General features: G+C 39.5%; 1 protein-coding gene across 3 annotated transcripts in view; it reads right to left on the bottom strand.

Moving 5' to 3' along the window:
- The window catches only part of LOC103175318 (acyl-CoA synthetase long chain family member 3), a 29,893-nt gene extending 15,732 nt beyond the window's left edge, over nt 1–14,161 (bottom strand). The window contains exons 1-3 of one of the 3 annotated variants that reach the window (XM_007888297.2): nt 14,131–14,161; nt 6,395–6,830; nt 1,633–1,810 (exon numbers count right to left, since the gene is read on the bottom strand). In XM_007888297.2, the coding sequence (XP_007886488.1) occupies nt 1,633–1,810; nt 6,395–6,733 (517 nt within the window). In that variant the 5' untranslated portion in view covers nt 6,734–6,830; nt 14,131–14,161. Of the gene's footprint in view, nt 1–1,632; nt 1,811–6,394; nt 6,831–10,505; nt 10,525–13,970; nt 13,990–14,130 lie in introns of those variants that run through there. The other 2 variants (XM_042339105.1, XM_042339104.1) reach the window with 2 other exon arrangements.
- Nucleotides 14,162–15,023: the final 862 nt, after the last annotated feature.

Genomic DNA, 15,023 nt, shown 5'->3' with positions numbered 1-15,023 from the left:
GCATCTCTTGCTGCTCCGATCATGGACTCATGCTGACAATATTGAAGTATTTTGGGTCATAAGGTCAAAAGCTGGAGAAACAAAATCCACTGGGAGCCAGCTAAGTTCATAAAGGACACTCAGTTTAGTAGGCTGGCGCATTCAGGCGACCCAGAGTGTTTTATAAAACTTATTTTCTAACATGGTAGAGTCAGTCTTTAAGCAGTATGAGAAAATGACATCTGACAGCAATCATTTCCTGTTATACAGCCTTGGACTCAGAGATAAATCATTGATGCTTTTATTTTGGCGGGTGCAGGATGCAAGAAAACGACTGTCTTCATTCCCACGAGCTCTCACCACCCAGTCCAGTGACCTTTCGACCATGAAACAATATAAGAACAACTTAACTGGATTCACAAACAAAAAATACTTAACTCAAAAGAAATGTGTTGTAAATCATATTTAACATATTTAACAGAAGGGCACCAAAAAGATGAATAGTCTTTTTTTTAAAAATGCAAAAAAANTTGAATTTTATTTAAGTAGATTTAAAGAGTTAAAAGTATTTTTTATTCTTTACAACACTGTATTGACGTCATGGAGAGAACTGAAAGCCAGCTGCGGGCAGATGTAATTCATTAACTACCTCCCTTGACCTGCAAGTCATCAGCTCGGAGTCGAGACACCTCACACTTTCTCAGGAAAGGCTGGATGGATACGTGTTTTAGCTCATGGCAATCTTCCGTGGAGTATAAACTTCAGATGACTGTTCTGTTGTAAAATCAACCCTGGCTGAGGCCATTACAAGGGTTGCAATGCACTCAGCCACGTTTGAAGCAGCATACTGAGCAAAGACAGTTATAAGTTTTGCAGCATGGAAAACCAGACATTGGGGGTAAAAAAAACAGGGGTGGAGAAAGAGAATTTGTTTTTTTAGTAAACTTTACTCATTTCTAGCTCGAATATGAAGAGTCTATAGATTAACTTCTTGAAAACAGATTAGACTGCTACATCCAACCTATAATCTCTATTTTACTACAGATCAAGTGCCCCAATGGATAACTTTCTATAAATAATTTAACTACAAATTTTAAAAATAATAATCCCTGCATTTGACATAGCAACTCATTTCATCCAAACATCTCAAAATGCTCAGAGGTTTTCTGTAAAGTGCAGTGACTATACATTTGTAGGTCAAAGCAGCAGCCAATGTTCACACAGCAATATCCCGCAAAAGCCATGAAGTAAATGACCATTTTTAAAAACCTGGTGGATTATTGGTTAGGACACCCTTCTCTTTTTGAATAGTGTCATGAGATAATTAACATCCAACTGAACAGGCAGAGAGAACATCGATTTTACATCTAATCCAACACCTCCAATAATGCAGCATTTGCCAGCAACAACTACAAAAACTTGCACTCCAAGGAGTCTGAAAGTGGGATTTAAACCCACAACCTTCTGACTCAATCAAGAGTGTTACCAACTGAGCCAGGTTGACAGAAATAGTATTTATCTAGCCAAAATACTTTTGTTGGCAATGAGATTCTGTAACTTCTCACATATAGTCATCATTTTCTGAAATAATGCTCAACATTCCCCCATTCAAGCAACTTCGTTGGGTTTGAACCAAGGCAATATTTCACTTACGAGGAAAATTGTACATGAAGCAGGCCTGTGCTGTGATCATCCATTCGGCTCTAGTTTCGCAGAAGATGGCTATGTTGGATTTGGACTGCTGGCCCAACACTGCTAGCCCACTACCAAAATGTAAAACTCGTCGATACACTTCTTCATAGGAGAGCCATTTGTAATTCCCCATTATCAACTAGATAGGAAAAAAACATTAAAATAAGACAAATAATTACAATTTAAACTTATAAGCCCTCAACCCGGCTCCCCCCACCCCCAGCCCAACGCACACAGAAAAATGTTTCATGGTTCTAATGGTTTATTTCATAACGTTCAAGCCTAATAGGCTTGGCATTAACCAGATTTTTGCATTAACTGAGGGCGGCATCTGTGTAAATTTGGTTTGTATATCCTGTTATAGTTGTGAGTAATCTGACAATGGAATTGCACTTCATCAACACTGCAGTACATCAGTTCTGACAATGCAGTGGAAGATGATCCCAGATATCAATAATACCACAAAACACATTGAAAATATTAATGGAGCAAGTCTAATTTGTGCATTGGTCCAGCAAACCCACAACATAATGTAGATTGTAGGGTCTACTTAAAATGGCCACGTACTCACCTCTGCACATACACAGGCAAGTACAACTTTCACAGAAAGTCAAAATCTCATTGAGTACATGAACAAATAAGACCATGTTATCATAATAAGTGAATTAAAAGCATCAAGCTCACCATTTAATAAATAATCCTTGCATTTGATACAGCACCTATAACTTCAAAAACATCTCAAGGTTTTTCACAAAGATTCTGTAAACTGTATATGTAAGTATATGAGGCAGCCAAATTGAACATAGCAATATCCCACAAACCTCCATGACTAATTTTACCTGGAGGATTGATGGCTAGGACACTGGGAGAAACATCCTTCTCTTTTTGAATAGTGCCATGGGATCTTTAATGTCTATCCAGAAGCTCAATTTAATCTCTTATCTGAAGCACGCAGCATTCCCTACATTGGAGTGGCAGCCTAGACTAGCAGACTCAAAGTGAGATGCGGGTCTTAAACTTACGGGAAGAAGCTACCAACTGAACCAGGCTGACATCTGCTGGAAGTGAAATTCAAGGAATGGAACTGCATCACATATATCAGGCACAACAGATTTGTCTGAAGGTAGCAGAGTTCTATAACCAAGCTGAAAGGATTCTGGCTTAGTTCAAGCACATATAAAGACCCACTTGCATAGTTAGTCAACCCATTAAAAATTTTAAAATCTTCAATTACTGGCATATTACCTTCTCTTCAGGACAAACTGTCCAGGCAGCTCCAACTGCAAACAAATCACTTAAGTATAACTGAATCATATCAAAGCTTTTTATGAAAAGACATTACGTACCAGGGCAAGAAGTATGTAGAGACAACTAACCGGAGACACACATTTCACAAAATTTAACCTAATGTTTGCTGAAAAAGTACATCAGTCCTGATTATTAGATCCATTATCCTAATTTAGCAACTAATCAGCTATTTTGTGTTTGAAGTTCTACATGGTGACCAAAGAGTCATGATACCATGACAACAATGTCTATTAAGTCTTGATGATATTTTTCTGTTTTTTTAAGATAATAGGGAAATTATCACAACTTTTACAAAAGGTAGCTTTCCGACCAACAACGTTCTCGAGAAATCCACAGGCTGTAAAATTACAGCGTGCTTAACCATATTGCAAAATTTAGTAATACTCTTTCCCACAGCCTAATCGCTTTAGAACCAGATTTATTTCGTGCTGGGATACGATGATCACATGAGCTCAATCATTATTGCTGCAAGGCACACACTGGAACAAGGTAGCTGTGTAATAGGCTTGTATTGTTCCTGTGTCCAGTGGAGCATCAATACTGCCCTCCAGTGTTCAGCATTGAATCTATAAGTCACACAATATAAAATGTAGAAACAGCAACTGTATCGCTGCCTTAAGACAGTAGTGGCTAATCTTTCTATCTCAAGTAACCTCTCCTCTCAGGACTTCCTGACTTAATTCTTTGAGCACTAAGGTACAAAATGAAGGACCTCAGTGGCGGATGAAAGTTTTCTTTGGGGCGCGGGGTAAAACATAATAGCTTTTATTGTTCCACTTGAATTGGTGCAATATTAAATGCCAGAGCCGCTCGTTTGCATGAAAGCACCCAATTTTACCACATAGCTTTGAAGAGAGAGAGAGCTTCCTTATAATCTTATACCTAATAATCAATTAAAGAATATAGATCCAATAATTTACTAACCTTTTGCAAAATTTAACTCATTGTAAGATCCTGTAATTTATCCCAAAATGTGGGATCCCTACATGTTTAGGTAAAGGAGAAAACTAGAAAAAAATGGAATAGATCTGCAAATAATGTATATATCAGTAATAATGAACACATATAAAACACTAAGCAGCATTAGGAAGAAGACTTGTCTGATCTGCCACATGGAGAACTAATGCAGGAAGCATTTCATTATTATTGGTAAGGCCACAATATTATAAAGAGCAAAGTGATGAGTCCCACACCTAGAGATTTAAACTAGCCTTCGGAGAAATTATTCAAACATAATATTTTGAGTTGGGAATGAAAAACTTGTGTAAAAAGATTGTTCAGTAGGAAAACATTCTAATACCTTAGTTTAAAAGAAGTGACAAAATAAAGAATATATCTATTCCACATGTTGGATACCTGCACTTGTGTTGAATATATTAAAGTGAATATTGAATAAAATTAATATTAAATAGTTACCAAAATAACTGGAATATTCTAAGAGATTGGTTGCAGTTACACTTACTTTCTCTGAAATAATGAACGAATCTCGGTCCTGATGACTCCCATCTGAAGAATTCTACAATGTGAAGGGTCAGAAAACAGTGGTAAAAAAAAGTACCTGTCCTGTAGGACAGGAAACTTATATTTTTACCTTCCTTTTACTAAAATGTAATATACATTAATTAATATTCCTACTTAAACTAGTGCCAATCTCTATTTTCAGAAATGAGAAGGTATCAAACTCCAGTGTGAAGAATTATTACACAATGGGAATAAAATCATGCTTGGAATGACCTCTCCTTCTCTGAGTACTCCTATAAATTTGCCATATTCAGGCACTTTATAGCAATAAGATTGCTTACGTTACGTATTTTCATACATCAGCCAAATTAATTCAGCAAAATAGTTTAATTTGTTCATTCTTTGTATTGAATCCTGCAGGTACATAATCATCTAGCACCTAATTGTGTGAATATGATGCACCCATTACCAGTGTTAATAAGGGGCATAAAAGATTGTGAATTTAATACTTGCTCATTCCCATGGGTTTTCAAGGCAGAGTCGTAACTATAAAGTTCTAAGTTACCAAACTATACAGAGGGTTCGTAAATAGACCATATGGCCCTCAATGAAAAGGTATTAGAATGTTACTACTGTGACTGGTTAATGGTATGTAGTGAGTCACTGGCCACAAAGAACTCAGGTAATAACTCAGTTTTGTGTTCCTATAAAAAGATGCCAAAAAAGATGCCCTAGGCTAGAAGAGTAAAAAAAACACAAAGATTACTGGACATAATTTTAGTGACTAGAAAAGTAGATGATTCAGGATAGGTTGCAACAGAAGATAGGTTTCAACAGGACAATGGAAACTCAAGAATTCCTTCGATAAGGAGTTTTACAACCAAAAAAACTCCCTTTATCTTAAAATGTCAATGATTGCACAATGCATGATTTGACTTAAAAATACCTGCTTAAAAAGTTGGTATTTAATGAGAGAATTTTAAAAGATGCAAGTGCCAAATTTTGCTACACAGTAAGATTATACTGTCTTCTCTGAAGAACTTCTAAGTGTCATCATCAAGATAATTTGCATCAGAAAGACTTATATATTTGAGAGGTTTAAGAACTAGCTCTAACACACATCTACACACTTCTGCACATCAGATACTAACAAGACCAAACTTTGATGCTTTACTGACATGGAATGCATTATGCAAAGCATTTGCAAATAGGATAGCTGATGTGGTGCAAATAAACCATCTAATCCCACCATGTGTACCAAAGCAAATTTCTGGATATATGAGATCCCTACAGATCTCAGGTGACTGCTCAACTACCTTGGTCAAAAGATACATAAAGATGGCCCAACTTCACAGGAAAAAAAACTGGACTAATGCAGATGGAACATACCAAAATGGATGTACATGGGATGGAGAAACTTGGGATACCCATCACTTGGCTGAGGTGTGCAATTCAGCTATGGCATTCATTGTGAAGTGCATAAGCACAACCAGTGGAGCAGTTCAAGTATTTGACAAAAATCTGTTTACGACTTCTCTGGGTTAGATGTTTGCTCCAATTATAATTTAGCGAATACACACAAGGAATTGTACCTGAAGTATTTTGAAATGTCAGGTTTGAAAATGAGAATGTGGTACAGAAAGGCAGTGCAAAAGATGATTCAATTGGGCTGAATTGCTTGCAACAGCTAATACTGTATTACTAAAGTTAATCAACATTATTTGTGACTGGAAATCATGTAATATTTGTGATTTGCATAGGCAGGTCATAATTAATGTTAAGTTGATTGACAATGGTCATTTGCTAAGGCCATTTTACATCTGTGAGTAGAATTCAGTATCTTACATGTTGCATCAATTACAAAATTAAAATTACAATCTAAATCCTCAGACGCCATGAAATAATAATAATCACATAGTACTGTAAAACTCACAATGCGAAGAACATAAATTACCTTTTTGAAGACCTTTCCATTTGGTTGAATCTCCTCCTCCTCGCTAAGAATTTCACGTGTGCCTAAACAGTCTCTCTTCTTAAAGCCATCGATGGCACATTGAAAAATTTTATCCAGGGAATCTGCTTCAGGATACAGACTTGCCATCAAACAATTAAAGTTTTCCACACATCTGTATGGGCCGGAAGGATGATTAGTGGTTGATCTTGCTCTAATGATCGTTCTTTTGCCACGCATACCTGCAAGAAGGTACCATGGCAGGAAAAATAAATTGTAAAACACAGTCCAAAAACGCACAAAATATGCAACAAAAGGATTAATGCTGTGCTTCAATTTCATTTTGGCAGAAGAAGAAAGCTTTGCAGCTGGAAATCTGAAGTCCAAAATGTCGGAAATCTTGTGGTGCTAAAGGACCAATATCACTCCACTTCTGCACCTAAAGGATGAAAAATTTAAAATGTTAAAATATGCCAAAGCCAGAGTTAAACATTGCACTCAGCCTCATCTGTATTGTTTTGCTCCCCTCCAGAACTTGCATACTACTCAATTCTGCTAATTGGCAACAAAAAATTATTCAATTTTCTAACATTAATAACACTGCTCTAATTTTAAAAATGCTCAATTACTACAATACATGGTGTAATAACTATTTTTTTTATAAAAAATCAGCTTTAGAATAACTAGCTCTAAAATTAGATTTTAAATTTGATTTGCAGTCACTCAAAAGAGGTATCAAATATTGGGATGCTTCTAGATCTTTTGATGTTAAAAGAGCTTTCCTAATCTTTTATAGATCATTCAAAGATAGGATATCCAATCCTTCAAAGAGACATTAAAACAATGAAATGAGATCAGAGAACAACAAAGCTCTATTTGATTATACTGTGCTTTTCAAAGCAATTAAGACAACATGCGCAAACAAATCAACATTCAGGTAACTAACTCTCCAGATAACTTTGCGCACTTCGCTCCCAATATGCAACTGCAAATCAATTAAATTTCCTCTCTCAAATTATTTATACTTCCCTTTCTAAATCACTGCTGGAAGTGAAATTGTTCTTTATTTCCATTTTCTAATCACGCCATGTCTTGCAGGATACAAGAATCACACATCAATGGACTTAAAGCACTCTGGAACTCTACCCTGCGTGAGGGGTGCTAACTAACTGCAAGTTCTAGTAGTTGTAATGCTGCAATATTAAGACAGGACGAATTTACCAAAGAACTGCCATAAAAAGTAACACAGCATCATTAATGATATCTGTGGCAATCACCAAGGGGAAAAACTACAGTAAACTGGTAACTCATCACTCCATTATATTGACAGCATGGTTGACTTAAGTGATAGTGACAAGTTAACCTACGCTCAAGTTAACAGTAGCTTACTGTATTTAATTCAAACAGCAAATGTTTTCAACATTTCAGTAGCACAGATCAGAATCAGTTACTAATCTGTTTAGTAACTGTGTATTTTTGTATTTTAAAAAAAGATTTACAGTTTGCAATTCAATTTGAAGCCCAAATGGTTGATTTTAAATTGAATGCTTCTGGGGTGAGCTGTAAGCATGTTTGCCACAGCTGCCAGGCACTGACTGCAGCATCAATGTTCAACACCACATACGCTTTGTGCGTAAAACGATCTTCAGCGAATGTCTCGGCGAGTTTCATGCCGAGTTTTTCTTGAAACCTTCAATATAAATTTATCACAAGTAATCCTTAGCAAGCCTCTTCCACATCACGAAATGCATTACGTTAACAAAGGAAAAACATAAATCTCTTCAACTCCACCTAAAGGGGGGATATTGGACTTGGACTCCAATATGAATAGCTAAACACTACCTCCAGATGAAAGTCGTATTCTGCCTCATGTTATCAGATCTCATAAATACTGTACTGAGTTAAACCCAGAAGTCTGGGGTAAGGCTTTGTACCATCAGTTACTATAGGGACAACCAATCAGTGCTTAGTTGGTTTGTTACAGCTTCTGAACCTCATAGTTCCTCCTCATGGCTGCACCGGTGCTCACTGTCAGCTCCCATTGTGCTGTAGGTAATGATGCTCCCACCTCAGTGCAATAAAATGCTGCTCAACAGAATAGGCCTCACAAAAACAGTGGTTATTTTTTACTTAAGTTTTATTTTGTTGCCTCTAAATTGCATGGTGCAAACTACTCTTTGTAGTTTGGACTGATTTCGAATGACTGCCTCCGGATATGCACATTGTACATTTGTTCTGTCTTTCATCATCTCAAGTAACTTGACAGCACGTAACCTCTTATGGGAGCTATTTCACGCACAGCGACTTGTGTTAAAACACTTCCATCGAAGAATGAGAACCCAACACAGACATAATGGAAGTCACTCTTGTTCCACTATATTTACTGTTGCGATACAAGATATGCAAAACACACCAATTTAAGATCAACATAAACCGCATCAGCATTCTTCTGTTTAGGTCAAGTAAATTATGAGCTACCCACTAGCTTGTAGACATATTGCCATGAAGCAACTTGTAACTTCAATTTGAGTTTATAAGAACAACTTATAATTAACTTTATAAACACTTTGAGACATCCTTCCAACGTGGAGTCCTGTAGCTCAGTGGTTAGAGCACTCGCTTTGCAAGCGAGAGACCTGAGTTCAATTCCAGGCAGAGGGCGAAACCTTGGGCAAGTTTCCTTACTCCACACAGAGCCTAATAATAATCCCTCCAAAAACCAAAAACAATAATAAATTGGTCATTTTCAATCTACGACTGTTTGTGAGACATTGCTGTGCGCAATTGGCTGCCGCGTTCGCCCACAAATATACAGTCAATTCACTTTACAGTGTGTTCTGTGAAGCGCTTTGGGACGTCCTCCCGACGTGAAAAGCGCTATATCAAATGCAAGGATTATTATTATTATTATTATTATTAACGTGAAAGATGACCCTTTGAACTCATTTTCAATAATGTCTGTACTTATGGGATGGTTTCTGAAATGGAGAGGTTAAAAGGATCTGGTTTTAAAATAATGAGAAGTAGATAAATAGGAAACTCTTAATTGATCAAATGACTGCAAATGGCACAAATTTAAAAATTGCAAAAATGAAATCAACAAAAAAGATAAGAACTTCTGACTCGTAGAATAAACAGTATAGAAAAAAATGTAAATTTCTCTCAAAAGGGAAATTTTGCAAATATCTAAAACAGGAAGATGTTGGGGGAAGCTCAAATTTACAGATATGGCGCCATGTTGTGATTGAGTAATATGAACAAAAGCATTGTTTATACTTTCATTCCCCTGACATTACATTCAGGATGCAGCTGCAGAATTCCTATGGTTATCACAACAGAAGTCATTAAAAAAATGGAAGGCATCAGTAATATGGAACCACTTGGGCAGAGACTCTACAAGAATTAAGGTGATGAAACAAGTACATTTAGGCATTGTAAGATTACAGATGGAAACACAATGAGGTACTGCACCTTGGACTGCTCTGATAAATAGGCATGAGAAGGAAAACAAATCTCCTTCATCATCTCAGTGCAAATATGTATAGTACAGGGAAACAACGTCAATCTTGTCAGCTGGGTCCAAAATCTTAGTGGCCATGTTATAAGCTAGGCAAAAAGAAATGGTTGCCTTCAAGTTGTCAGTTCTCCATTGATGCCACTTCCCTCATCTTGCTCAACAGAATAGTTGCTAATATCACTTCCTGCACAAAGGAACAACATTCAGGAAGAGATATCAAAGACAACATGATGATCTGGAAATTGGCCTCTTTTTATCATGGAAAGCTTATTAGAAAACTTATCAGCTTATTAGTCAGCACTGGAAGTTGGGTGTAGTTGCACTAATATAGTCCAGTGGAAGACCTGGACTAACAGCTCTCTGCAAAACAGAATTTGAGCCATTCTGAACATCATTTAATCAATTCATCGCAGTCCGAGAACTAATCTACAAAAACATGAATATACAGTAGATGCCAATATGCTACTAGGCAGTGCACAGTACAGGCTCTCGGAATTTGCAATGGCCTCTTATTCAAGTGCTCACATTGTGGGTCCATAATACTGCTTTATGGAATAACAATGTTTTCCCAGTTACTGATATTTGTTCCAAACTTACTCTTTAATCAAAAGCAGAAGTCGCTGGGAATACTCAGCATGTCAGGCAGCATCTATGGAGAAAGGAAAGTGAGTTAACATTTCGGGTCCACGACCCTTCATCAGAACATGGATAGATGCTCCATAGAGGCTGCCTGACCTGCTGAGTGTTCCCAGCAACTTCTGTTTTTGTTTCAGAATTTCAGCATTTGCAGTATTTCGCATTTTGTTCCCTTTTTAATCAACTGTCCTTCATATCCCTAGGTTCCATTTTTAAATTTGGACTGATCTTATCTACACTGCTTAATCTTTTATATACTTCAATGAGGTATCCCATTAATTGTCCCCTTTCTAGACTTTAAGGTTAAAGTTTCTCATTTCTCTCTTCATTGAATATCTCTTTTACCGTTGGAATCAATCCTGTTGCTCTTTTCTGTCCCTTTTCTTTTGCAGTATATCTTTCGCAGCATACTTGGGGTGGCCAAACCTGAATAAAGCTTCTCAGCTTGTCTTGTCAGAAATATGACCAATTTATCGGTTCATAAATTGTTTGGGAAAGGGACATGTTTCTTAAAATGAATGCAAGGCATGGGGGTGACATGGATCAAGAGGTAATGGCCTCGTCCAAAAATAATGTTTTAAAGTTCTATGAGCTATTGAAAGCAACAAAGACGCTTGTCGCTATGAAACTCCCCATGTCACCTCCCCTGGCTTCCACTCCACCACTGCCAAGCGCTCCGGGACACTACCCTGCATGAGGGGCGATATATAAATGCAAGTTGTTGTTGTCAATAACATTTTACTTTTTCAGGTGATTTTGTTTGGAAGTACTCCCAGGAGTTCAGAACACACCAATGTTGCTACACTATCATTGGGGACAACGTCACAAATAAATATCAGGAACCTGCTGTAAAAGCTTAGTGTCTTCTCTTACCCCACTCCTCTACTTCCTCCCTCAATCAGTTAACTCTGGCTTGCTGCACATCCCCAAACCCTTCTCAATACCTATAAGAAAGCTTTACAACTAAGGCACCAATGTCAACCATGCACACTACTGCAACCATTTTTTTCAGCTTTCAGACAGAATTTGCCAACTTTTTTTTTACACAAAGGGTAATCAACAGCTGGCACAAATTTCTTTGAAGAATAGTAGATACCAAGCCACTGGAATTACTTAAGAAATAGTTTTGGACAGATAAAATCAAATGTTACAAACTGCTTTCTTCATTTGCATCTCTCTTGTGATAACTGAATTAAATATGAAGAGTACACAGTTTAATGTACCGATAATTTAACTGAGAAAAATACTCGGTAAAAAGTCTGCAGGTAAAACCTTACACAGGACCAGTGAGGATAACTATTTCTGATTTAAATTTTAACATCTAAATCTTCAGCCTCAAGTATAAGTGTAAGAAATGCAAACCATTACAGGAAATGCCTGGTAATGAAACTAACTTACTTTGTGCTATTCACAAATATTTTGTCATTCTTTAATGCTGAGTAATGTCTTGCTCAAGGATTACTCTGAGTGCTCTAACAATTAGTACTTGTGTACTTGGTACACACAGAGCTGTTAATTTCAAATAAGGCAAGTGAGGTCAGTGAATTCACAAGGGCACAGAGAATTAAAAAAAATCAATAGTTCCATTGAAATTACATATTTCATAGTTTTTAATACTTCCTCTATGGATCCTATGATTGATCTTTCTGTTATTAGCAGTTCATTGCTTCCTATTGCTGGAAAGAAAGACACGAAATTACAGTGAATCTACTGTTTGACCTGGCACGAACCAGCTTTTAAACAAAGTAATTTATTTCATACAGTATATCCTTAATCTAACAAAATTTCACAGTTGACAATGTTTACAGGCTTTTCATTAGCTTAACTCACTGTCAAACATCTGCAAGTATCTTGCAAACCAAAATCAATGGGCCAATGTATTGTAGACTGCAGATGACATGCAAACGTGTTCCACAAACTACCATTGAATATTTGAGTTCAGACAATATGGTACTTTGTGATGGGAAGCCAGTGGATAAAGTAAAGAGAAATGCTAACTAGCGCACAACGTCTGGATGAAGAACTGCTGTAGATTTGTGGTCACTTTGCATCATAATAATTATTTATTTTATCTTTAATGAAAGCAATCTTAAATCAGTTGCCTGCTTTTTACATGCAAAGGCCCAGCCACTTATCAGACAAATATTCTAAAATTATAACAATCCAGGCATACTTCCCCTGTTCAAGATATGCTCATTTAAATATGAATCAAATCTGTCAAACAGATGATAATCATGACCACTTCCTCATCGAATCCAGTTGTCATTCAAATCCAGTTGCCAAATTGCAGTACTGTACATTATAAAACTTGTAACACAATGAAGCTTCCAACTCATTCATTGGGGGCTCCGTGAGTGACACGTTGCAGGGAACAAGAACCGACATTGTCGTAATTTCAATCTGGTTATAGGTCAATTATTCTAGTCAACTATATAAGGCAGTGACGGAACTGTCACCCACAAAATGTAATCAATTCACTTTACAGTATATTCTGTGAAGTGCTTTGAGATGTCTCGAAGGCGTGATAATAATAATCCTTGCATTTGATGTAGCACTTCACAGAATATACTGCAAAGTGAATTGGCTGTATATTTTGTGGACGAAACACAGCAACCGACTGCACACCGCAGTGTCCCACAAACAGTCGCGGATTGATTGAGTGCCCGATTTATCATTATCGATTCTTTTTCAAAGGAGCTATTGCCCCCGCGAAATGCGATCCCCCAATCAACCAACAACCACTGATTGTTACCGATAGGTAATACTGATACTGATAGGTAAACGGGAGGCGAGTGGAGTGAGGAAACTTGCCCAACGTTTCGCCCTGACCCAGCCAGCTCTCTCGCTTCCCGAGGCGAGCGCTCCAGACCTCTGAGCTACGGGGACGCCCGGGCGCTGCGATCAAGTGCGAGGACGATGGTCATCCTTATTTATCCCTAAGGCGGCGACAGTGCGAACGGCGCCTTTATCATCCTTCCCGTCTCGTTACCTCCCCTCTCACCCTCGTTCAACCCCAACGCCGTAACCTCCTCCAAATGGTGAAGTTAATAACGCTGCGGAATTGTGAATTAGACGGGGCAGCAAGAAACCGTGGGTTGGGTGCTGCGAGTCAATCAATCACTCAATCACTCAATCCCTGGTGAAGAATAACGCCCTCACAACAATAGCCAACACAACACCCAGTTATTATTATTAATAATAATAATAGTCATCATCATCATCATCATCATCATCACGTGCGTGTGTTGTGTGTGTGGCCCTTAATGACACCCACCAATCCTGCGCGGCGCCCGAGAAGTGGAGAGAGAGAAAGAGAAAGAGAGAGAGAGAGAAAGAAGAGAGAGAGAGAGAAAGAAGAGAGAGAGAGAAAGAAGAGAAAGAAAGAAGGAAAAAAGAAAACACAAACACACACACACACACACACACCTGGGAATCCGAAAGCAAAGCAATCTCTGGCGCGGCCTTGAGTGTGAGGGCCGCGGGTTGTCTCTTGAGGCCACTGTGTGTGTGTGTGTGTATGTGTATGTGGTGGCGGTTTGGGGGCGGATGTTGAATGTTAGCCACAGGGCCCCCGGTACAGACTCACCCGCTCGCTCTGTCTGTCTGTCTGTCTGTCTGGTGGGTGTCAGTCAGTCAGTCAGTCAGTCTGTCTGTCTGTCTGACTGCCCCCGAAGCTGCTCCGCGCTCAGTCCCCCGTGGCCCCGCCCCCCCCCTAACCCCGCCCCCTCCCTCCCTCCCGCCGCCGCCGCTGCTGCTGCTCGCGCCACTCACTGCGCCTGCGCCCGCCGCCCGCCGCCGAGAACCTACTCGACTCGACTCGAAAGCGGGCGGGGTCCGAGCGGCGGTTGGTGGCGAGGGCGCATGCGTCGAGAGGTCGCGAGCGAGAGGCGGCGCGCGCGGGGGGTGAAGGGAGGGAGGGGGGAGGGAGGGGGAGTAAGTAAGTCCAGAAGCGTCGTCCCAACCGCCCGCCCCACCGGACAGTCCGAGAGAGGGGGAGAGGCCGTGAGCAGTCGGTGGGTTTTCTGAGGCCCGAAACACAATTTGCCCTTTATAGTTTGCTTTAATCTTTATTGTCTCGACGACCCTGATAAGGCTCTATATCAAACGGAAAGGATTATTATTATTATTATTATTATTACCACCAATCAAGAGGGTGGGGTGGGGTGCGGGGGGGGGGAGGGGGGGGAGGGGGGAGGGAGGGGGGGTGAGGTTATTTCGGGCTTCGCTGTCGGTGAGCTTGATATCATGGGGTGGGGGGGGGGAGGGGGGAGGGAGGGAGGGAGGGGGGAAGGTGCGTCGCTTATAAAGAAGACAAACGGGGAGGGGGCGGTGGAAAGGACGCGACGTCTTCACGGTGACCGGGTGCCGCGGGGGCTTCAGTTAGCGGAGTCCGCTTGAGGCACCGCCCCCCCCCCGACCCCCGCCCCCCGCCCCCCGCCCGGGGTCTTCAGTAGCGTTTACAGATTTACTGGTTCGTTT

Source organism: Callorhinchus milii, unplaced genomic scaffold (assembly GCF_018977255.1).
Source record: "Callorhinchus milii isolate IMCB2004 unplaced genomic scaffold, IMCB_Cmil_1.0 Scaffold11, whole genome shotgun sequence".
In the NCBI taxonomy this organism is placed as follows: domain Eukaryota; kingdom Metazoa; phylum Chordata; class Chondrichthyes; order Chimaeriformes; family Callorhinchidae; genus Callorhinchus; species Callorhinchus milii.
This window is presented reverse-complemented; position numbering and strand designations above follow the sequence as displayed.